This window comes from Mauremys mutica, chromosome 8 (assembly GCF_020497125.1).
Source record: "Mauremys mutica isolate MM-2020 ecotype Southern chromosome 8, ASM2049712v1, whole genome shotgun sequence".
Lineage (NCBI taxonomy): Eukaryota > Metazoa > Chordata > Testudines > Geoemydidae > Mauremys > Mauremys mutica.
Genome location: NC_059079.1, coordinates 67,069,566 through 67,095,669, shown reverse-complemented (window position 1 = coordinate 67,095,669; position 26,104 = coordinate 67,069,566). Strand labels below are relative to the sequence as shown.

Sequence of the window (26,104 nt, the reverse complement as noted above, 5' to 3'; positions counted from 1 at the left end):
GATCAGTGTGAGTTCCCTGGGAACAACTGGTGGAAGGACTTCAATTCCCACCTCCGGAAGAACATCTTCTGCATTCCGGATGAGGTCTTGGATATTGAGTCTGAGTGGACCATGTTCAGGGCCTCAATCATTGAGGCAGCCACGAAAAGCTGTGGCCTGAAGGCGGTTGGCACCTGCCATGGTGGCAACCCTAGGATCCACTGGTGGACTCCAGTGGTGAGGGAAGCTGTCAAGTTGAAGAAGGAGATCAATGCTCCAAGCAATGCCCACGAACCAGACTCCTGATATGGCTGAGGGGTACTGGCTGGCTAAGAGGGCTGCAGTTGTGGTAGTAGTTGAAGTGAAAGCCCAGGCTTGGGAGGAATTTGGAGAGGCCATGGAAAATGACTACGGTATGGCTTCAAAGGTGTTCTGGCAAACAGTTTGTTGCCTTAGGAGGGGTCGGCAGGACATTGCTCACACTGTACTCAGCAAGGGTGGTGAAACGCTGACCTCAGTTGAGAAGATCATCAAGAGATGGAAGGAGCACTTTAAGGAACTCAACTCGATGACATGTACCCTCTCCCTTTAAGGATGCAGCGCCAGAAACCTCTGGCGAGATTGATTTATTTCTGATGCTGGAGGTCGATACAGTGGTAACATGCCTTTATAGTGGTAAGGCAGCAGGGATGACAAGATCTGCCTAGAGCTGTTGCAAGCACCGGATAATGTTGGGGTGTCATAGTTAATGCATCTCTTCAATGTTGCGTGGAAGGCGGGTGCAGTACCGCTGGACTGACAACCCAGGGTGCTGGTCCCAGTCTTTAAATTCGGAGTTGTTAGACTCGGAGGTGGCATCTCTGCTGTTTCCAGATGATGTTATCCTTCTTGTTTCTTCAGACTGCAGTGTCTGATGTGCACTCAAACATTTTGCTGCTAAGTGTGAAGCGGCTGGGATGAGAATCTGCAGCTCCAGATCAGAGGTCATAGTCCACTCCCAGAAGAAAGTAAACTGCTCTCTCCAGGTGGGGGGGAGGGGAGGGCGGTGAAGAGCAGCTGCCCTTAGTTGACAAGTTCAAGTATCTAGGGGTTTTGTTCATGAGTGATGGGAAGCGGGAGCATGAAATCAGCTGGCGGATTGGTGTGGCAGCAGCAGTACCGATCCATGGTGGTGAAGCGGGAGCGGATTACTCAGATGAAGCATCCCTATCCTGACCTAGGATCATGAACTTTGGGTAATGACTGAAAGGACGAGATCATGGGTACAAGCAGCAGAAATGAGGTTTCTACACAGAGTGGCTAGGCTTACATTTTGAGACAGGGAGAGGAGCTCAACTATTCGGGAGAGCTTTAGGAGTAGAACTGTGACTTCTTGGGATCGAGAGGAGCCAGCTGCAGTGGTTTGGGCACCTGATAAGGATGCCCCTGGGAAGCTTCCGTTGGAACTACAGTGAGCACATCCCACAGGGCAGAAGCCAACCCAGGACATGCTGGAAGGATTACATCTCGCAGCTGGCCTGGAAACACTGGGGAATCCCCCAGGATGAGCTGAAACCTGTTGCGGAGGAAAAGGAGATCTGGTCCTCCATACTCTCCATGCGACCCTCACGAGAGGGGAAAAAAAATGTGTTTGTGTGTACACGTACACACACACACACACACACTCACTAGGAAGAAGTTTACTCTATGGGCAGGTAATGTGTTATTCTATAATGGTCTATAATGGGGTTTCTTGCATACCCTCTTAAGGAGCTGGTAGTGGCCACTATCACAGACTGGATATTGGAATAGATGGGGTACTGTTCTGATATAGTATGATGTGATAAATGAAGGGGGGGGTGATGTTATTGACATGAACTGTGACCATATAGATCATTGTTGCAACCAAGGTCCTATAGTGGCACCAAATCTTGTACAAAGGAGGTCATGTAAGGTGTCTATGAAAAGGTTATAATTTGCTGGTTATGATTATACTATCTGTATGCAGGTATTTTTGTATATTTAAAGTTATAAGTATTGGCTGTATCCTGTCTGTATTTCAAACTTGTGCTATGCTTCTGGGTGACACCCCAGACACTTTGGTTTCAGCACTGCCTGGCCTGCTTGATGGCCCATTAAGGACCATCAGCTATACAACTGACCCACTGAGAGAAGGCAGATACAATTTATGACTCAGCAAGGCATGCAGGGGCATGCCTATGGAGAAGACTCTAAGGCTTTCAAGCCATGTGCTGGGTAGCTTCTGTCTGGAACAAAGAAAGCACAGGCTGCACAGCAAGAGACTATAAAAGGCAGCTGCATCTTCTCCATTTTGTCTTCAATCCTGCTTCTTACCTCTGGAGGAACTTTGCTACAAACTGAAGCTCTGAACAAAGGACTGAATGACCCATCCAAGCTGTGGATGTACTCCAGAGACTTGATTTGAACCTGTAGTTCATTCCATCACTGCTACAAGCCTGAACCAAGAACCTTGCCATTACTGTATGTAATTGATTCCATTTAACTAATTTTAGCTCTCCTCTATATTTCTTTTTATGAATAAACCTTTAGATTTTAGATTCTAAAGGACTGGCAACAGCATGAGTTGTGGGTAAGATCTGAATTGTATATTACCTGGATCTGGGGCTTGGTCCTTTGGGATCGGGAGAACCTTTTTTCTTTTACTGGGTATTGGTTTTCATAACCATTCATCCCCATAAGGCAGGGGTGGGCAAACTTTTTGGCCTGATGGCCGCATCGGGTTTCGGAAATTGTATGAAGGGCCAGTTAGGGTAGACTATGCCTCCCTAAACAGCCAGGTGTGGCGTGGCGTGGCGTGGCCCCTGCCTCCTATCCACACACCCCCCCGCCACTTCCTGCCCCCGATGGCCCAGGACCCCTGCCCCATCAACCCTCCCATCCCCTCTCCCCAGAACCCCCACCTCGACTGCCCCCGGCCACCCCATCCAACCCCTCTTCTCATTCCTGAATGCCACCCCCTGCGGACCTCTGCCCCATCCAACCACCCCTTCCCCCGGAACCCCTACCCCTAACTGCCCCCCACTGCCCCATCCAACCCCCCTTCCTTCCTGACTGCCCCCCAGGACCCCCGCACCCATTCAAACCCCCCCGTTCCCCACCCTCTGACTGCCCCAATCCCTATCCACACCCCCACCCTAAACTCCCCTGCCTTCTATCCAACCCCCACTGCTCCCTTACCGTGCTGCCTGGAGCACCAGTGCCACGACTGGGACTGGAGCCAGCCACACCACCGCACAGCACAGAGAACCGGGTCAGGCCATGGCTCTGCAGCTGTGCTGCCCGGCCACCCAGAGCATTTGTGCCGGTGGCGCAGCGAGGCTGCAGGGGAGGGGGAGCAGCGGGGGAGGGGCCAGGGGCTAGCCTCACAGGCCAGGAGCTCAGGGGCCAGGCAGGAGGGTCCCGCAGACCAGATGTGGCCCACGGGCCATAGTTTGCCCACCTTTGCCATAAGGAGCGGCGCTGGTGGTGATACTGAGAAACTGGAGTGTCTAAGGGAATTGCTTGTATGACTCCTGCTTAGCCAGTGGAATAAATCCGAAGTCCTCTCTGTTTGGCTGGTTTGGTGTGCCTCAGTAGTGAAGGACCCCCAGCCTTGGGATGTAACTGCCGTGCTCTAAGCAATTTGTCCTGAATTGATACTCAGTAGTGTCCCGCCAAAGGCTGCTTTGTTACAGGGGGTAGCTCCCTTTAATGGACATCCAGGCAGCCAGTAGCTATAAAATCCCTCTTAGTAGCTGTTCTCTAATTGCTCTACCTGTAAAAGCTTAAAAAGTCTCACTACTATGCATGGGTAAAAGGAAGTGAGTGGACATCTGACCAGAAAAGCCAAGGGGAAGGCTAGAACTTTTTTAAATTGAAACAACTCCCCTTTTGTCTGTGGTTGTTCTCCGGGGAGAGGCAGACAGGGCTGCAATCGTGCTGTAAGAAGCTTGGGGCCAGGTATGAAAAATCATCAGTATCATACACCTAGAAACTACTCATTTGAAACCACAGATATGTAAGTAGATCAGGAAATGTCTAGGAAGATGCAATTAAGTTTCTCTTTTTATTTCTTTATGGCTTGTGGACTCTTCTGTGCTAACCGCAGGGGCTTTTGTTTTGCTTGTAACCTTTAAAATGGACCTCAAGAAAGTTATTCTTGATGCTTAATCCTTGTAGGTTTTTTGGTTTTTTTTTTAAATCTAGCAAATGCCTAAGTTCCCAGATGTATTTTATTTTTTATTAATAAAATTTACTTTTTTTAAGAACAGAATTGAATTTGTCTCTCTTAAGAGGTTTGTGCACATGTTTAATGAGCTGGTGGCACAGCTGATTTCCTTTCCCACCCCGTTTCCCAAATGAGCCTTCCTGGTCTCTCAAAGGGGTTCTGCATTTGGGTGGGGGCAGCATCTACCAATCCAAGGTCAGAGAAAACCTGTAATCTTGGGAATTTAATACAAACCTGGAATGGCCAGTATTAACTTTTAGAGTCCTTGTGGGCCCCCACCTTCTGCACTCAAAGTGCCAGAGTAGGGAATCAGCCTTGACATATGGCGATTTCCATGTTAATTCAGGAAGAGAGACACACTAATCTAACTCAGAATTCTGGGAATTTCCCGAAGAGGTAGATTCAAGTTCTTTCTAGTAATGATGAAACCAAAAATCTCATTTTAGATTTTGTTTCAGATGAACTCTGAACCGATGATCCAGGCACTTCCAAACTTTGGGGAGGCAGAGTCAACTAAGACCTCATTCATGAGGCTATACTCAAAATGTATTCACACTCGCTGCTGGTATAGAAACCACAGACTTAGCAACTTCCTCAGGCAAGCAAACCTCAAGCACCTAACATATTGGTCTGAATCACATCTTCCTGCTATAAGATACTTATTTTTAGAAGCTTTGAAACTTCAGAATATACCATCGTGTAGGCCTGACAACTGAACAGTAGCTGCTGAAAGCAGATAGCAAAACTGCCAGTAACTACTCAAGCTATTCAACTGGATGATGAGATGGATTGCACCCTCAGAAAGTTCGCAGATGATACTAAGCTGGGGGGGGGGGTAGATATGCTGGAGGGTAGGGATAGGGTCCAGAGTGACCTAGACAAATTGGACCCAAAGAAATCTGATGAGGTTCAACAAGGACAAGTGCAGAGTCCTGTACTTAGGAAGGAAGAATCCCATGCACCGCTACAGGCTGGGGACCAATTGGCTAAGCAGCAGTTCTGCAGAAAAGGACCTGGGGATTACAGTGGACAAGAAGCTGGATACGAGTCAGCAGTGTGCCCTTGTTACCAAGAAGGCTAACGGCATATTGGGTTGCATTCAGGGGCGGCTCTAGGCATTTTGCCGCCCCAAGCACGGCAAGCAGGCTGCCTTCAGCGGCTTGCCTGCGGAGGGTCTGCTGGTCCCGCGGGACCAGCGGACCCTCCGCAAGCAAGCCGCCGAAGGCAGCCTGCCTGCCGCTCTCGCAGTGACCGGCAGAGCGCCTCCAGTGGCTTGCCGCCCCAAGCACGCGCTTGGCATGCTGGGGCCTGGAGCCGCCCCTGGTTGCATTAATAGGAGCACTGCCAGCAGATCGAGGGAAGTGATTATTCCCCTCTATTCGGCACTGGTGAGGCCACATCTGAAGTACTGCATCCAGTTTTGGCCCCCCCACTATAGAAAGGATGTGGACAAATTGGAGAGAGTCCAGCGGAGGGCAACGAAAATGATCAGGGGGCTGGAGCACGTGACTTACGAGGAGAGGCTGAGGGAACCAGGCTTGTTTAGTCTGCAGAAGAGAAGAGTGAGGGGGGATTTGATAGCAGCCTTCAACTACATGAATGGGGGTTCCAAAGAGGATGGAGCTCGGCTGTTCTCAGTGGTGTCAGATGACAAAACAAGGAGCAATGGTCTCAAATGGCAGTGGGGACGGTCTAGGTTGTATATTAGGAAACACTATTTCACTACGAGGGTGGTGAAGCACTGGAATGGGTTACCTAGGGAGGTGGTAGAATCTCCATCCTTAAAGGTTTTTAAGGCCCAGCTTGACAAAGCCCTGGCTGGGATGATTTAGTTGGTGTTGGTCCTGCTTTGAGCAGGGGGTTGGACTAGATGACCTCCTGAGGTCTCTTCCAAACCTAAACTTTTATGATTCTATACTACTAACAACTATTCATTTATTTTTATGAACTGGGACAAACTAATGAAGCATTGGTTCTGTGACCACTGTTACCAATGGCAAAAGAAGAAGTTGATATGGTTAGGAGGAGAGGGTCTTTTACAATTGTTTGGAAATGTTCCAGTAAATGATAAATGCATACATGCTTCCAGTGTTTTCCTCCTAGTTTGTTAGTTGTGGCATACAATCTTTGCTGAGGAGACCAGCAGAGTAAATTACATAAAACAGACATGTGTTCTGACTTCCTACGTTCTCCCTGCAATGTCAATTGGATACAGTATTTATTCTTTGTTTCCTGTCCCAAACTGTTGTGCAGTTCTGCTGTAGACCTGTTAAATAGGAATTGTGTTCCACCCCTGAGGCAGCTACATTTCAAGCGATTCCTCTGAATAATTTATGAAGTGATTATGGAATCTAAAGAATGGAAAATGTGAGAAAAAGGTATAGCAATCATCATTATTCAACCATAACCCCAGACAAGTTTCACATCAGATGGTTAAAAAAAACCCTTAAGTTTGCAGTTCAGACATAGGAATCATATTCTATACATTAGGTACAAACTTATAAACATCACTGCAGAAGGCACGTCACTTCTCCTCTTGGAAAGTGGCTGCAAAATAAAACCCTTGCACCTTTCTTTAAGTTTCTGTAGTTTCAAGTATCTGATGGATTATACTGAAAATTTTATTGTATTCCTGTTTACTTAATGACATTTATTTACTTGAATATCATCTCTCTCCATCTCTCTATTTTAAGTGAGAAATAGATAAAAGTTTTCCTAAATTGCACAACATTTGAGTTTGACATATGTGTTTCTTTTTCATAGTTATATCATTAGTAGGTCTAAAATTATAAAAGGCATCAATAGCAGACTTACACTTAGAAATTACAAGACTGATTGAATCCAGAAGGGTCTGCAGTCACACAGCTTCATTAATCAGCTGAACAAAGGCAGTTAAAAGATCAGTGATGCAGATACGTACATCTACTGCAAATGCAACAAAATGAGGCAGCAGGACACTTTATGAAAAGGGATCATTATGCAATCAACTCAGAAATCAGTGACAATGTTGATTCTCTCTGATCAAGTATTTGTATTAGAATTTTTGTAGGAAATTAGGAGTAATTTCATTACAACATGCAGGCTATTTATAGATTTTTCCTAATACAATATTTTGATTATAAATTATTTAGAAAGTATTGATTGCTAATTACAACCATATTTTTACTTTTTAAAAGGAACAATTGAAGCCACACAAAAAGGACTGGGGGGGGGGAGGAGATGAACTGGGGTGCCTCTACCAAAACAACACAACACAGAACAACTATAGAAAAGGAAATCTAAACTGACATATATTGTCTCTGTTTATGTGATGTTTCCATTAATAGCACTGCTCTATAATTGGATCTTCATGACAATCTTCCAAATAGCTATTAAAGTGAAGCAATGCTCTAGTTTCCATTTGGATCAAAACTGTTTATTTCATTTGGGAAAAAAAAAATCTGTACTTGCAGGTTCAAAGAATGGCTAATGGTGGCTAACAGCAAGATTTCTCATCTTCATCCTCAAAGTTTCAACAATTCTTGTCACTTCATTTACTAACGTATTGAACTGAGACACACATTAATGAGTCACCATATTTAGTTTGTTTGCAGGGAGGTTTGTATTAAACTTCAGCATTCCTAAACAATGGAACAGCTCTGACACTAGAGAAAGAATCAGTAAAACTACGGATTGTGACCCCCGCAAAAAATCACTTAAACAGGGTAGGCAACCGATGGCATGCATGCCAAAGGTGGCACACAAATTGATTTTCTGTGGCACTCACACGGCCCAGGTCCTGGCCACTGGTCCGGGGGGCTCTGCATTTTAATTTAATTTTAAATAGAGCTTCTTAAACATTTTAAAAACCTTATTTACTTTACATACAACAATAGTTTAGTTATATATTATAGACATAAAAAAAGACCTTCTAAAAATGTTAAAATGTATTACTGGCACGTGAAACCTTAAATTAGAGTGAATAAATGAAGACTCGGCACACCACTTCTGAAAGGCTGCGGACCCCTGACCTAAAACATAGACAAATCTCATATCAGTACCATACGAATACATGGACCGAGATGTAATTGTATGAGCACAGAACAGATTTCATTTCATTCAAACCTGTTACAAACAATATGAAAAAAGCTATTTTGAAGGCAGAGAGCATGCCCAGGTCTAGTTTTACTGGGTCTTTCCAATGACATGATGGCAGTATTCAGAAGTGTAGTACCCAGATTTTTGGCTTCATCGTTACTAGGAAGAAGATGGATCTGTAAGGTACGCATTTTAATACTTTTGTCAGTACTCATATCATTTAACAGGTTATTTTTCCTCCTTTAGAGATAGAGGTACCCCTTCACAGTAACGTATTGCATCTTAGTCCTAAAATTTTAATTCACCTAAAAAGCACCCATCCATTGTAGTATTTCAGCTGTTTTGGAAGGAAGTCAGATTTTTATTACTAGTGAACGTTTTTGTTATTTCTTGTTTGACCGAGGACTTAAGTAGATGGCTAGCTAATCTGTAATTTCCATATCTATACTTATGCTATTTTAGAGAAATTCAAAGGAGACATCAAATACTGGGGAAAAAGGCAGGTTAAAATATTGTTAAACTGTTTCTCTAACAAGCGTACAGAATTTGTACTCTATTGATCTGATAGTTAATATAGGCCCAAGTGAAAATAATTTCTCACTAGATGACATTGAAATGTACGCACAATTCAAAGTGCTTAGTATCTGATGTTATAAAACAGTAATAGAATATTTAAAGACAGATGATAGTGATAACCGGCATAGATATTGAAAGATTTTAAGTTGTAATTTAAGGAAAACCTATGTATAAGCTTCTCCCAATTACGCAAACACTTCAGCCACAGTTTAACTACTTTTTCTTGTTATTTTTATTTTAAAAAAAGAAAGAAAAGGAGTATCTCTCTGGAATATGTAGAGTAACATGATACTAGAAGAAACTACACATGTAACTAAGCTCCATTGCTGCGCTGGGTATCTTATTTTCTTTTTAAATTAACTTCTCTCTACATAAGTAGATATGCCACACATTCTGCCTATGAAACTCTGTTATAAACAGATGAGCATACAGTACTACAAGATGATACATGTGTAGTTAGAAGGCTGAAGGGAAAAACTATGGCATAGTATACTGAAGAATAGTTTGTGAGCATGCAAGTAAAGATTGTCATAAGGCACACACCCAAGGGAGGCCAAGTGAAGGTTGCATGGACAAAAAAAACAAAAAACTTTGAAATGCCAGAAAGTACCAATGCTTAATCATGAAACTAAAAATTCTCATCTATTTTTAAACAGAATTATTACAGTGTTCAAATCACTAAGCAGTAACCAGCTCTCTTCAGACCTCCATCCAGCTGGGAAATTAACAACCTCCTAACAGAGACCATAAATTCAAGACATTGCATAATGGTGGGATGTCCCCAGATCACTAACTTTTAGAAGTTGTACTAAACATGCTCAAAGGCAAATTTGATGATAGTCACAATTTTAACTAATTTTTTAAACCTGTCAAAAACAAATTTCTGATAGAAAACTAACAGGCCATTTATTAATGTTCTCAGATTTCAGTGATTGTCAAACAAAGTATGACCAGTTGTTGTTTAAATGTAAGGAGTATATTTCCCTTTCCCAAGCAACTTAATAGTTGGTAAAAAGAACAGGAGTACTTGTGGCACTTTAGAGACTAACAAATTTATTTGAGTATAAGCTTCTGTGGGCTACAGCCCACTTCATCGGATGCATGTAGTGGAAAATACAGTAGGAAGATAGATATCTCTCTCTCTCACACACACACACACCATGAAACAATGGGTGTTACCATACACACTATAAGGAGAGTGATCAGTTAAGGTGAGCTATTATCAGCTATAAACTGTCATTAATAGTTGGTATAATTTTCCTCAAATGTTTTCAATGTAATAATAAATGTTGTGCTCTCATTCATACATACATTATATTTTATATATATATATACACACACACACACACACACACCCCTGTGACAACCAAATGACACCCAGTCAATTGACTTTTCAACAAATCTTTGTTTCTTAAATGAAAAAGGTCAGAACTCAGCCAACCAAATGATACAACTAATTGTTGGATACTACTTAGTTGCTTAGGATGGGGATCATAAATTTAAATTAACCTAGCTCCAAGATACATGCATCTTGGAAATAGCATCACCACTTCATCCAAATGTAGAAATTATAATCAATAATGTTTTAAAATAAACAAGCTTACTTGCATGTTTGTCAGCCAATACAATAAGCGTACTCGATATATCCCTTCTTCTGTAGAAACACACCACCTTTGCTTCCACATTTCCATTGGCCGTCTGTAACAGTGAGTAGAAAAATTATTCTTGGGCATAAATAAAAAACTGGATCTCAAACTACTAAACTAGAAATCCATTAAAGTATTTAGAAATTTTAGCTACAAGTACTCCAATCAAATACATGAACCTTGCTACGAATAGAATGCATTTCTATAGAAAATGAAACACTAAGTGTTCTGCAGTTCTACAATATGGAAAAATAGAAGTTACCATACCAGAACAGACCATTGTTCTAAATCTCATTTCTTGTTCTCAATCATGGTCTATACTGGATGGTACAGAGGAAGAACAACAAGATCTCAAAAGGCTTCTGAGAAATTAGACTGGGCTGTACACAAAGGTTGCCAGCAGGAAACTCCTTCCTGACCTCACACCCATTTATCTTGATTGCCTGAGGCAGGCGATTTTAATTAACCTTATCTGTAGATTAAACAAGGATTTAGCCAAATGGACTGGATGACCTCATACAGTAATGAAGAAAAAAAACCTACATGGGATCAGATTTTGATCCTGTCTCAAACGCAGTAGAACCTTATTCCACAGTGTCCCATTTACTCTAAAACTGATCCAAGTGGTGTCAGGTACTATTCAAGGAGTAAGGAGATCAGAATCTGGTCTTTTCTTTGTAATTCTGCTTCTCCTACAGAATTGTCATGCCTAGGTCTCAGGGCAGCAGTTTCAGTAGGAGAGCAAAAAAGTACAATAAAAAAATTAAGTTGCAAAGATAAACAACAACTCCAAAAGGTTCCCCTTCTCTGTCCCTTCAGAGTTTGAAGGGATAGAAAGAATCCACCAAGTTGATATCACATGCGCAAGGTTCTCCCAACTGAAGAATAAGTAGCTCAAGGGAAGTTCCAAAAACAGCAACAATAAAAATGCAACAGGCAGCAACATTTTTGTCAATGACAACTATATGAAAGCAGCAAAGAGTCCTGTGGCACCTTATAGACTAACAGACATTTTGGAGCATGAGCTTTCGTGGGTGAATACCCACTTCGTCGGATGCATGCAAAACATCTGTTAGTCTATAAGGTGCCACAGGACTCTTTGCTGCTTTTACAGATCCAGACTAACATGGCTACCCCTCGGATACTTAACTACATGAAAAAGGGTGAGTTTTTGTATGTGTGTCTCTTTTGTTGTTCTTAAAATAAGGTAATATACCTAACCATTTTTGAAGCTGGCTGTATATTTCTGTTCGTAACAAACAGGCTTGCTCGCATACTTTTATCTATTTGCATGAACAATGAGCAGATCTCAATTCTCTTGTAGACTTCTCCCCAAAATGCCTGAATGAAGAAAACAAAAAAATTAAGCTACAGTATCCCAGAGCAGTGCATTGATGAGTTCTGCAAGATCTAGATTTAAATCTCAAGGCTGCTTAGACTGGCAGTTTGGGGAACAGAGATGTAAAAGCCCACCCAGAAAACCAAAGGTGAATGAGGAGTGCCATTCCATGCACAAGAAAATATAAGGCCAATATATAAGGTAGCTTCTAAAACCTTAATGGTGGAAGGACAACAATCAAGATCTTTAATTTTATCAGATGATCTAGAATTAGAAACATCAGGCAACACTTATGTGCACACGTACAAATGATCCCAATCAGAGGCATAGAGGTCTCTGGTGCAAGGCTTGAAGACTTTGACCAAGTTTATCTTAAATATTTAACAATTTTGGATTATTCTGAAAATGTGAGGACCCATAATCCAAGCCACAAGATGGCAGATTTCTAGATCTGGGTTGAGAATTTGACCTTCTTTGTAAGACAGGGAGAAAGGAGGAAAGTTTCCCAGGAAACTGTCAATAGATCCAAATACCACACTTGGTCTGGAGCCATTAAGATCTCAAGAATCCTGACCCACCTCTTTTTCTGAGGAAAGTAAGTATTCATAGTAGTGGAGAAAATGCCTCTCCTTGATAGGGATTATGACTTGCTATATGCATCTCCCAGAAATTTAGTTCCCTGACCATTCCAGAGAAAAGATTCAGACATCAATATTGCCGCAACACAAATAAGTCTATCTTTGGGTATGTCTACATTGGCAGTTACAGCACCACTCAGAAAGTGCTGAAGGGAAACTGCTGCTGCTGCGTTCACATTGTCAGCTGCCTGCACATTAGTGTGTTCACAACTGAGACACTTGCAGCGGTATTCAGAGCAGTGCACTCTGGGCAGCTATCCCACAGAGCATCTCTTCCTCTTCTGCCGCTAAGAGTTGTGGGAAGGCAGAGGGGGTCGCGGGGCATCCTGGGTCCTGTCCCAATGGCCTGTGATGCATTGCTTCGCAACCCAGTAATCCCTGTGCTTCCATCCACATTTGGCGCCATCTTTCAACGGTTTGTATACTGCGCGCTCTGCCTCTTTGGTGTGCAGGAATGGATCTCGCACTGTTGACCAATATGCTGCTCGCTCTCACTAACACGTCACGAGTGGCAGTGGAGTTATTCCTTAAACTACAAAGGCAAGAGCAATTTGATATTGATCTCACCACGCGTACTAGCTACGACATGAGACTTCTTGTGGCATTCACAGAGGTGCTGACCACAGCGGGACGCCGCTTTTGGGCTCAGGAAACAACCACTGAATGGTGGGATCACAATGTCATGCACGTCTGGGATGACGAGCAGTTGGTGCAGAATTTTCGCATGAGGAAAGCCACATTTCTGGGACTGTGTGATGAGCTCACCCCAGTCCTGCGGCACAAGGACATGAGAATGAGAGCTGCCCTGCTGTTGGAGAAGTGCATAGGGATTACACTGTGGAAGCTGGCTACTCCAGACTGCTACCGATTGGTCGCTAACCAGTTCGGAGTGGGAAAGTCGACCACTGGAGTCGTGTTGACGGAAGTGTGCAGGGCCGTTAATCACACCCTGCGCCGAAAGACCGTGACTCTGGGCAACGTGTGTGACATTGTGGATGGCTTTGCACAAATGGGCTTCCCTAACCGCGGAGGGGCGATAGATGGCACGCATAATCCAATTCCAGCACCAGACCACCAAGCCACCGAGTACATTAATCACAAGGGGTATTTCTCAATGGTTCTCCAGGCGCTTGTGGGTCACCGTGGGCGTTTCACAGACATTAATGCAGGCTGGCCCGGAAAGGTACATGATGCACGCATCTTTCGGCACACTGGCCTGTTCAGGAAGCTACAAGCAGGGACTTTCTTCCCAGACCAGAAGATATCACCATAGTGGAAGTCGAAATTCCCACTGTGATCTTGGGAGACCCCGCCTACCCCTTAATGCTGTGGTTCATGAAGCCATACGTGGGGCACCTTGACAGCAGCAAAGAGTGGGTCAACAACAGGCTGAGCAAGTGCAGAATGACTTTTAAGTGTGCTTTTGGCCATTTAAAGACCCACTGGTGCTGCCTATATGGGAGGCTGGACCTGACAGATGACAATATTCCTATGCTTATAGCCGCATGCTCCATAATACTTATGAAGCGAAAGGTGAAAGTTTCACTCAGGTCTGGACTGGTGAGGCTCAGCGCCTGGAGGCTGAATTGCAACAGCCAGAGACCAGGGCTATTAGAGGGGCACAGCACAGGACCATAAGGATCAGGGATGCCTTGAGGCAACAATTTGAAGCTGAAAGACACTAATATTTGTTGCTATGCTTGGGAGTGCAGTACTTGTAATGCTAGAAGGGGATTGTGATTGGTGCAGACAATGCACTATGAAGGCTTAAGAAAATTGCCTGCTGCTTTGCAGGGCTCTGTTTGCTTTCAATTAATGGAATAAAGATGGCTTTCAAACCAAAACAATTTTATTTAAAAACAACTGGAGGAGAGAGAGGAAAAAAATCAGCACTGAGGGGGATAGGGGAAGGGAGGGTCCGAGGAGATGGGGTTCCAGGACGGTGAAAAATTTATGTATGTCCAGATATCATATCCAACCTTCTCCTTTGGAGTACAGTGCAGTGGGTACTGTACTTCAGCAGGGCTAAACTGCAGAGGGATGGGTATTGAGTGCAGTGGGTACTGGGAGTCCGCAGTGCTGGACTGTGGCAGAAGAGGAGTATAGATTGGAGCCAGGAGGTTGATAAGAGTGTGTTGGCGGTGTCTGGGGGACACATTGGAAAGAGTTTTGCGACAGCAACTGCAAAGGAGGACTGGCGTGGAGCTGCTGGGTTTGCAGTGCTAGTAGCACCTGGAGCGTGTCTGCTTGGTGCTCCATATTTTTTAAGGGACGCTCCATGGCTTCATTCTGGCATGCCACATTCTCCATTCAGTCCCTCTTCTCGCTGTCCCACCACTCCTTCAATTCTTATTTTTTGGCTGCAGAGTGCGTCATGACATCACACAGAAAGTCCTCTTTAGTTCTTCATGGCCACTTTCTAATTCTGTGCAGCCGTTCAGCCAGCGGTAACAATGAGGGAGGCTGGGCTCCCAAAGTCATATCTGTGAAGCCAAAATGCAACATTTTACAGAAGCAGTATTGTTTGCAACACACAGACCACTGATTCAGTGCTTTAAAATACAGCCAGTACTCACAAACCTGTCACTAACTGGCTGACCCCAGGCAAGTGTACATGAGCCACAAGCCCCCCAAAATGGTGAGTAGCCACAGGGGCAGGGGAAAATCAGTGTTCCAGGACCATACTGTACTCTGGGCACATGGCTCTTGGAGAAAACCAGTACTGTGGGGCGGGGTCCTTATAGTCATTACTGTCCACACGTTTTCCACAAGCTGGTGTGTTCATTATGGATGATAACTTGCTGCTGAGGGTGAGCAGGGAATCAAAGGAGGGTCTTCTCCAAGACTGTGGCTTCCACCCTAGTCCTTATGCAGCTTGCCTTTGTGCAGCAATGGTTCCCCCCCACACCCCTGCTTCTTCCCCGCCCCCCATGACAGCAGAGTGGTGTGGGAAAGTTACCCTTAATGGGGCAAGAAACAAAGCAGTTCTGCCAAAGAACCTGTGGCAGTGGATTGCCAGTATCTCCATGAGTTTTGTGGAGATCTGAGGCAGATTCCCGTGAAGTGAGGGAGTCAATCAACACCCTGTTCCGCCACTCAGACTACGCATGTGGTGGTACGCGCATCATACAGACACAAGCCTGCTTTCCACAACCCTCCTGCTCCCAACAACTTGCTTCAGTGATTCCCAAAATCAAAGCCACTTACCAGAGGCCTCCTCTCCTGTTTGCGCTTCACCAAGCTCCGACAGCTGTGACTAGCTAGCTTCTTCTGAGGTAGAGAAAAGCTCCTTGCTGCATGCCTCTCTGACCTCAGAGCCTCTCTCTGCCTCCGGGTCCCCCTCCCCCTCCTCATCCGAGATTTCCTTATCCTGGCTCAGTCCACTCTCAACTGGCACATGAGCCACTGAAGTATCCACAGTGGCCTTCGCAGTGGTAGTAGGGGTCGCAGAGTATTGTGTCTAGTTCTTTGCAGAACTGGCAGCTCGTGGGCGCAGCACCGAAGCGGTGATTTGCTTCCTGCGCCTCGTGGTAGTCATTACAGAGCTCCTTCACTTTGACCCTCAACTGCAGTGTGTCCCAGTCATGGCCCCTTTCTGTCATGCATCGTGAAATCTGTCATCAGGTATAATTCCCACAGCTGGAGCACAGCTGGCAATGGACAACCTCCTCTCCCCAAATGCTGATGAGGTCCAGCTGCTTGGCTTTGCTCCAGGTCTGGTGCATGGAGCAGGCATGGTCACCTGGAAAGATGTGCTGAGACCACTGCATGTATCACTGAGCAAACAGGAAGGGACTTTCAAAATTACCAAGGAATTTAAGGGGTGGGGCTCACAGTTGGTCACCTGAGGGCAGGGCAGTTGAGTTCAAACTGATGACCAGAGAGGCAAGAACAGGCATTGTGGGACACCTCCCAGAGGCCAAATCGCACTGCTGTAATCAACCAGGGTGTCTACACTTCCACCGTGGCACTGTAGCCCTGGTGCAGAAAACTCTACACCTCTCATTGGGGTGGTTTTTTACAGCGCTAAAACTGTACAGTTTCTGCGCACTAAGTGGGTTGGCAGTATGTACACCTTGGGAGTTATCACACAGAAAGCTGCTTTACTGCGCAGAAACTTGCCAGTGTAGACAAGGCCTTTGATAACCTCCTCAGTATGTGCTAAATGTGGTTATCACTGTATCTCCCATGGAAGGGACACAAACTTCCTCCACAGGAGACCTGATACCAAAAGGGAGTGATTACAAGGATGACCTGGATTTCACATCCACTACTCCAGATTGCAAATCTACAGGTAATTTTTGAAGGATACAACAAAGCAGCTTTAAAAAGGACTAATTTCCCCACAACCACTGAATTTCCTTAGCCAATCTCTGATGGCAACTGGATAATTTGGGTCCAACCCCAAGATGACACCAAGTTCCCTCTGCACAGACTGCAAGGGACTGAATAGCATTGTACTTGGAATTAAATCTAAAGTGATACTGTGTGGTAGGGACAGCAGTTGAGAGTTTCAGAACAGGCACTGTGTGTTGAAATACATCCTCAGTACCAAAGGACTCAGATACCTTTCCCCAGCCCCCTTATAGCCTTTCATCTGCTCTACTGGAATGGCAGTGCCTATCATGCTGCTTTTTCATCTCCAAGCAAGAAGGAATGTTTGGAGGACTAAGAACACAAACAATATACCAGCTCCAGGGACCACGAAAAGAGAAAGATTTCAGCTGTTTGAATTGAGGATCTGATCATCTACTTCCTCATAAGAGAGGCTCCCAGGGAGTTTAAACCACAAGGCTCTTCATCCTCTCCCCAGGTCAACTCATATTTCATCTTTGGATCAAACAATCACAGCACCAGGAGTTTAAGAACTGCAGACTAAACCTTGCCTGACAGGCCAAAGTGGGAGGGTAAGGTCACCATCAGGATGACTTTCAGTTGGTGTTCTCTGGCCTTTGTAGACAGCACATGACAAGCACCTCTTGAATGAGTGACTGCCCCCAGATACTCCAGGCAATGATCAGGTGGTATAATATTTTGTAGTTGCTAGCAACTTAAAAAAGATACTGCAAATTATTTCAAACGGATAAAGAGAGAGGTAAAGTAGATGAAGTTATTTTCAATTCAAATATCAAAAACAGCCAACAGTTTCAGACACCTGGGAAAATACATTAGCACTGCATTACCTTATTGAGTTCTTCTATTCTTCGTATCAAGTAAGGGTTACTTGAAGAATTTTCAAAGTAGACATAATCTGAAAAAATACAGAAGAAAACCAAAAGTTAAGAAGTATGTTTTACTCTAAGTATAAACACTTGAAATGGCATTGCTTAAAAAACCTCAGATACACAAAATGACACTGCACTACTTTCATTTTAGAAGCAAGCACAGTTCCAGTGACCCATCTAAATCCAGTAACTAAAGAGATGCATAATCATAATCCAGTCTAACATCACTTAACATTTAATAAGAAACGAGTATTAATGACATTTGAAGGCTGTAAAATCCCACCCTCAAAATGAGGTAAGTTACAAAAGAAGTTCTCTTGCCATCTGTGCATTCAGAAAGCAATTTTTAAGATATTTCCCTGCGAAAGACCATGTCCCCACGTACAAGTCCCTTTACTTACCTCTTCTCTTCTTCCATATCAAGTTCTAGCTTCTTGTCTTTGCCTTCAAGACTTGGCTTAATTCTGTCCCCCAGCCTGTCTCATCCTCTCTCCCATTTGCTTCACCTATGAATAATGCCTCATATCTCTCGTTCTCTTTATCTGATTCTTATTTACCCTTATTTCTATGCCTGAAACTGCCCCTGTCCACAGACACCCTCTCCTTACTAATCTCTCACCAAAATTTATTTCTTCTGTAAATCCCATAAATATAAGCCATGTCAGTAAAAGTGCTGTCACCATGCATATGACTTAATATTAATCCCTCATGGGAGGGTGGCATGGGAACTCATAACTCTGAGATCGAGTAATAATATCCAGCTCTTATAACGCACTTTTCATCAGTAGATTCAAAGTACTGAATAAAGGAGGTTAGTATCTCCATTTTACAGATAGGGAAATGGAGGCACAGAATGAGACAGTGACCTGACCAAGGTCAGACAGTGGGCCAGTGGCAGAGCTGGGAACAGAGCAGAGGTCTCCTTTGTCCCAGTCCTGTGATCTGTCCTCTAAGCAAAACTTCTGAGCACTGTACATTTAGAGAGTTCAAAACAGGAACTGTCTTGAAGACCTTGTAATTTAAGACAAAATATATGAAAGGTGGGGGGATGGGATACAATCAAATATACTTAATTGTTATATGCTCCTACTTTAAGTTTAGCAATTACATATACTTTAACTGCCTGTAAGACAGTGAGCTCTCTCACCAGCCCACACACCAAAGAACACTTGCCAGCTACAGGATTCTAGTCCCCCTTTTTTCAGGGTGTTGATTTTATTTCTTCAAAATAAAAACACTTGACACATGTTCATATCAGTTATGCTCTTTTCCCTGACTTGGGTCTCCTGCAGGGACCAATCTACTTCCTACAGCAGGACACTCCACACGCTGTCTGCCTGGGACTCAAGGTGAGCCTCTCTGCTCCCTTTTCCTTCAGGGTCAGCTTCCAACAGGATTACACTACTCAGGCCCTCTTCCTGAGAGTCTCCTATAAATTGGGTTCTTTCCCTTCACCTAGACCACCTCCCTGCATTTTTCCTTAGCAACTGAACTCTTGCTCATTTTTATGAGGACTAGGTAATCTTCCACCTATCACCTGATCCCTAAGGAGGCAGTGATTAGTCAGAGATGGGATTGGGCCAAACTCCCCTTAAAGGGTCAGCCATCCTGTGATACTAGCCCTCTGTCCAGCTATTAAGCATTAGTGGATTTCTTGTCCAGGTCGAACTAAAGTAGCTCTTGATATCAATCTACTAAATCTACGATGCGGGCAGATCCAAAAGGAACTTGCGTCTCATCTATATTTAGATTTTAAGCTCAACAACCCCTCAGGGAAGGAACCATGTCTTACTCAGCCCTGAGCACGCTGGCAGGACCTGCCATGATTATATGTTTGTTGAGGCAATGGCACTTACGTAGTTAGAGCTGAGATTTTTTTTCAGTTATAAGCCTGACTTTGGCCCCCATATTAAATTCTCATAAAAATGGTCTGTAATACCAGAGTTTCTTCTCTTTTCCCTCTTGTTTAAGGGGAAAAGAAGAGTACAGAGGTTCTCTGCCTCTGGAGTGAGACATCAATGATGCGATGAAATTCCCTGCTGCAACAGTAATCTGGGCTGAATTCAGTGGGCGCAAGGGTAGAAAAGAATAGGAGAGCATGCTCAGGCTTCACTGAACTGAACCTGGTCCCACAACATTCCCTCTAACTGCCCACAGTAATGACACTCAACCACTGATTATACAGGTCTGCAAGTTGTCTGAGTGAATGGAGCACTGATCAGTGCAATGATTCACTTGTCAACCAACGGGTGCTGGAGAACGGTGGGGAGTGCTGAGCTAATAAATCAGAGTTGACTAGACCCCCCCTCAGCAGCTAGACAAGAGTGGAGTATTCTGTAGTCCATGAACCAGTGCATCCACACTGAAGTCAGCAAGCATGCACCAGAGTACTAAGGAAAAAAACAGTGTCTAGTCTTTCAAATAAAGTTACAGAGATACAAAATGTGGGCAGGACACCTTGCCAACGCAGGGCAGTATTTTCATCTGTGACATTGCATTTATGTGATGACAAGAGTTACAACGCTGCATGGGAAGGCTCAACTATCACTAAACGCACACACTTTGTGTTGCATAAATGATTAAAAATCATGACGGACTGTAAGGACACCACACCATGAAATCAAAAAGTATCTTCAGCTCCTTAGGTTGGCTACCATTATCTTGGCATGAAGGACCAAGGACTGAACCCTCTTCCTCACTCTGCAACAGCCACTGCCTCTTTAAATCTTGCATCTATTCAGAGTTTAAAAGTTAGCAATGGACAAACCTCAAAAGTCTGTAATTTGTATTTGGTTTGGAAAAGGATCCAATGTTTGAATCTTATCTGTATTATTTGAACCCCAAAGTGTCATTTTTTTAAAACACAAGAAAGCACATTACATGAAGTAGGAGCGAAGGGTTAAAATGACTGTGACTAATTCTAGAACAGGCAATCTGAAGGAGTTTAGCACTTTACAAACATTAAGAATTAATGGAACAATAACTAAATTAGAGGAAACCACTCCCACAGCAGAACTAGTGAATTTTCTTATGAGGGGGCACGCACTGAGTAGTGGTTGGGGATGTGCATGAGTGTGTATCTGCCACACAGCTCTCACAGGCTCAGACTTGAAAGTCAGAAGGGACCATCGTGATCATCTAGTGCAGAAGGTCAGACATTGCAGGCCACAGAACCTCATCCACTCTTGAAATAAACCCCTAATCTCTGGCTGAGTTACTAAAATAGTCAAATCATGGTTTAAAGACTTCAAGTTACAGAGAATTAATAATTTACTCCAGTTTAAACCTACACGTGACCTATGCCCCATGCGGCAGAGGAAGGCAAAAAAACCCCAGGGAATCTGCCAATCCGCCCTGGAGGGAAATTCCTTCCCGACCCTAAATATGGGGATCAGTTAGACCCTGAGCATGTGGGCAAGACCCACCAGGTAGATACCTGGGAAATAATTCTCTGTAGTAACTCAGGAGTCCTCCTCATTTAGTGTCCCATTTCCAGCAGTTAGGGATTTTTGCTACTGGCAGACACCGATTGCCTACAATGGCATGTGGGCAATCTCCTCCTACCATTCCCTCCATAAACTTATCAAGCTTGGTCTTGAAGCCAGTTAGGTTTTCTACCCCCACTGGTTCCCTTTAAAAGGCTGTTCCAGACCTTTACTCCTCCGATGGCTAGAAACCTTCACCTAATTTTGAGCCTAAACTTGTTGATGGCCAGTTTATAGCCATTTGTTCTTGTGTCTACATTAGCGCTTAACTTAAATAATTCCTCTCCCTCCCTGGTATTTATCCCTCTGATGTATTTATAGAGAACAATCATATCTTCCCTCAGCCTTCTTTTGGTTAGGCTAAACAAGTCATGCTCACCAAGTCTCCTTTCATAAGGTAGGTTTTCCATTCCTCGGATTATCCTAGCAGCCCTTTGCTGCACCTGCTCCAGTTTGAATTCATCTTTCTGAAACATGGGAGACCAGAACTGCACACAGTATTCCAGACGAGGTCTCACCAGGGCCTTGTATAATGGTATTAACACTTCCCTGGCTCTACTGGAAATACCTTGCCTGATGCATCCTAGGACTGCATTAGCCTTTTTCATATTGATGGCTCATAGTTATCCTGTGATCAACAAACAGACTTAGGTCTTTCTTCTCCTCTGTCACTCTCAACTAAGTCCCCAGCTTATAGCAAAAAATCTTGTTGTTAGTCCCTAATGCATTACCTTGCACACTGCACTATTAAATTTCATCCCATTTCTATTAGTCCAGTTTACAAGGTCACCCAGATCTTCTTGTATGATATTCAGGTATATTCAATACTCTATATTGGCTACATCTCACAACTTTGTGTCATCCGTAAACTTTATTAGCGCACACTCCCACTTTTTGTGCCAAGGTCAGTAATAAAAATGTTAAATATGACTGGTCCCAAGACCAATCCCTGAGGAACTCCACTAGTAACCTCCCTCCAGGCTGACAGTTCGCCTTTCAGTACAATGCACTGCAGTCACCCCTTTAATCAATTCCTTATCCGCCTCTTAATTCTCATATCAATCCTCATATTCTCCAATTTAACTAATAATTTTCCATGTGAAACTGTATTAAATGCCTTACTGAAATCCAAGCAGATTAGATCCACTGCATTTCCTTTGTCCAAAAAAATAAATCAATCAGTGATCTTCTCAAAGAAGGAGACTAGATTGGTCTGTCACAATCTACCTTCTGTAAAACCATGGTGTATTAATTACCGTTCACCTCTTTCAAAATTTGTTCAAAGACCTTGCATACAATGGAGGTCAAACAGGCCTGTAGTTTCCTGGATCACTTTTTTCCCCTTTGTTAAAATAGGAACTATATTAGCAATTCTCCGGTCATAGGGTATGATCCCCAAGTTTACAGATTCATTAAAAATCCTCTGTGTCGCAGTAGCTCCCAACGCATCTACAGGTTGGCAGAAGGAATCTGCTGCTATGCAAATCATCCCACTTTGTCTCACAAAGGAGACTTGTTAGGGCTATGTTGACTACTTCAGAGAGGGCTTCATGACATGGGGAAGGGATGAATGATTCCTTTCTCCCTGTGCCCCCCACACAACTAGCTGCCATTCACTCCAGTTACTTGACTGGCTCAGCAATAGGCTGAGGATTTGGGTCTAAGTGCAAAGAAATTACATTCATGAACTCTAAGACTGAAAATCTGAGAACTCAAAAGTAAATAAATGTCCAAGTTTTCATATGAACACACAACCTTAACTCCACCCCTGTATAAGTAGGTATTACAAACCTTCAATTACATTCTGCATACTATTTCTCAAACAATAGAATGTAAATTAAAATGACAACCTTAATTGAAAAATTGTAATAATGTGCATCTAATACAAGAGCTTACTACAAAATCTGGCATGGGTAAATAGAACAGTTTTATCATTAGAGATTATAGACTTGCCAAAAGCTAGCATAGAGCAGCCACTAACAGTTTATGGTTGGAAATATACCAGATACAGGATTTCTAGTTAGTTTCTTTTTTAAACTAAAACAAACTATATTTGAAGTGGACAGTACAGCACGATTTACAAGTTCATGATAAGTATCTGTAACCAAATCTCGGCATCACCCACACTAACAGACTACAGGTAGATAGTGTGCCCTTTTTAGTGGCTATGGAAAGGTAGGTGGTAGGTAGCCACCAAGCATCAACAGTAGCAAACTCTCTGCAGATTAAATACTCACTAGGGGATATGTTTAAACCATTGCACCAAAACATTAGCGATACCATAAAGCTTTTGTTCGCTAATAGGTCTTAGATTTTGACTTTAATTTATATACACACCAAACGTTTACCATACATGTTTCAAATCAGTCTCACACATATTAAGTGGCCCACCACGAGTTAAATAGGTGAAGATAATTGTGATCCAGTCCACATTACTGAAGGTTGTTGGAAATATTTATATTATTTTAGCCTTTTTATTATTATAGAGTATTACAAATCAAGTAAAAAAAGTCCAAAGAGCAGAGATTGGAACAGCATTCACATTCTCTCAATAGCTCTTAAGATCTATAAATTTCCAACTAGAGTAGAAATAGTCTTACAAAGACACACTTCAGTGATCTCATTATAAAAAAATTAAAATTCAGTGAGTTCTCTCTTAAAATGGTGCTTTACAGGGTGGGAGACTCTTGTAAAGATGAGTTACTCTTGCTGGTGCATCGGAAATTATACATACATAATGTGGTTAAGTTCCCACAGCCTCTCTCAGGAATTGAAAGAGATTAGGAAACAAAGCTCCTTTTCCACATTATCCATCAATTATATGCATCTTCCAGAACACTGGTAGGAAAAGAGTGGGGAGGGGGGAAGGGAGGGTTGACAAAGAAAAAGAAAAGTTTCAAAACTAATTAAACTGGTCACATCAATAAATTATCTCCCACTACTTTAATGCTGTAGGATTACTTAAACTACTGTATGTTTCCTCCCCAAAATTTGCACAAAGGGATGTAGTATTTCCTTATCACCACTTGCCCAACTGCCACCGTTTTCAGAAAATTGTATCTGTAGATCATAGAATAATAGGGTTGGAAGAGACCTCAGGTGGTCATCTAGTCCAACCCCCTGCTCAAAGCAGGACCAACCCCAACTAAATCATCCCAGCCAGGGCTTTGTCAAGCCAGGCCTTAAAAACCTCTAAGGATGGAGATTCCACCACCTCCCAGGTAACCCATTCCAGTGCTTCACCACCCTCCTAGTGAAACAGGGTTGCCTAATATCCAACCTAGCCCTCCTCTACTGCAACGTGAGACCATTGCTTCCTTTTCTGTCATCTGCCACCACTAAGAACAGCCTCGTGCCATCCTCTTTGGAACCCCCAACTTCAGGTAATTGAAAGCTGCTATCAAATCCCCACTCAATCTTCTGTTCTGCAGACTAAACAAACCCAGTTCCCTCAGCTTCTACTTGTAAGTCATGTACCCCAGCCCCCTAATCATTTTTGTTGCCCTCCGCTGGGCTCTCTCCAATCTGTCCACATCCCTCCTGTAGTAGAGGGGGACCAAAACTGGACACAATACTCCAGGTGTGGTCTTACCAATGCCGAATAGAGGGGAATAATCACTTCCCTTGATCTGCTGGCAATGCTCCTACTAATACAGCCCAATATGCCGTTGGCTTTCTTGGCAACAAGGGCACACTGTCGATTCATATCCAGCTTCTCGTCCACTGTAATCCCCAGGTCCTTTTCTGCAAAACTGCTGCTTAGTCAGTCGGTCCCCAGCCTGTAGCAGTGCATGGGATTCTTTCTTCCTAAGTGCAGGACTCTGCACTTGTCCTTGTTGAACCTCATCAGATTTCTTTTGGCCCAATCCTCCAGCGTATCTACCTCTCCACTCATCTTAGCATCATCTGCGAACTTTCTGAGGGTGCAATTAATCCCATCATCCAGATCATTAATAAAGATGAACAAAGCCAGTCCCAGGATGACCCCTGGGGCACTCCACTTGATACCGGCTGCCAACTAGACATCGAGCTGTGGATCACTACCTGTTGAGCCCAACAATCTAGTCAGCTTTCAATCCACTTTATAGTCCATTCATTCAATCCATACTTTAACTTGCTGGCAAGAATAGTGTGGGAGACCATATCAAAAGCTTTGCTAAAATCAAGATATATCACATACACTGCTTTCCCCATATCCAAAGAGCATGTTATCTCACCACAGAAGGCAATCAGATTGGTCAGGCATGACTTCTCCTTGGTGAATCCATGTTGACGGTTCCTGATCACTTTCCTCTCCTCCAAGTGTTTCAAAAATTCCTTGAGGACCTGTTCCATGATTTTGCTGGGGACTGAAGTGAGGTTGTAGTTCCACGGGTTCTCGTCTTTCCCTTTTTTAAATATGGGCACTGTATTTGCCTTTTTCCCAATTGTCTGGGACCTTGCCCGATCGCCACGAATTTTCAAAGATAATGGCCAGTGGCTCTGCAATCACATCAGCCAACTCCCTCAGCATCCTTAGATGCTCACAAATGGACAATGGAACATTGGGAGCCTAAAGGTTCTGACACAGTTGAGAAAATATCAGTTGGTCTGACAAAGGGGAATGGCGGGGAGAAAGCACTAGTACAGAGCTTCTCTCTCTGCCCCCCTGTATAACACAGGCCAGAGAACTGCCCCACAATAATTCCTAGAGCATATCTTCTAGAAAAGCAGCCAATCATGATTTTAAAATGGTCAGAGATGGAGAATCCACCACGACCCTTGGTACATTTTTCTAGTGGATAATACTCTTACTCTTAAATAGGTACACCTTCTTTCCAGTCTGAATTTTGTCTAGCTTCAACTTCCAGCCATGTGAGCATGTTGTATCTGTCTCTGCTGGATTGAAGAGTCCATTATTAAATATTTGTT

General features: G+C 43.6%; 1 protein-coding gene across 4 annotated transcripts in view; it reads right to left on the bottom strand.

The window, feature by feature from the left end:
• The window catches only part of MTA1 (metastasis associated 1), a 174,678-nt gene that overhangs the window by 108,530 nt on the left and 40,044 nt on the right, over positions 1–26,104 (bottom strand). For 3 of the 4 annotated variants that reach the window (XM_045027526.1, XM_045027527.1, XM_045027530.1), the window contains exons 2-3: positions 17,667–17,734; positions 10,465–10,558 (exon numbers count right to left, since the gene is read on the bottom strand). In XM_045027526.1, the coding sequence (XP_044883461.1) occupies positions 10,465–10,558; positions 17,667–17,734 (162 nt within the window). Of the gene's footprint in view, positions 1–10,464; positions 10,559–17,666; positions 17,735–18,109; positions 18,320–26,104 lie in introns of those variants that run through there. The other variant, XM_045027528.1, reaches the window with a different exon arrangement.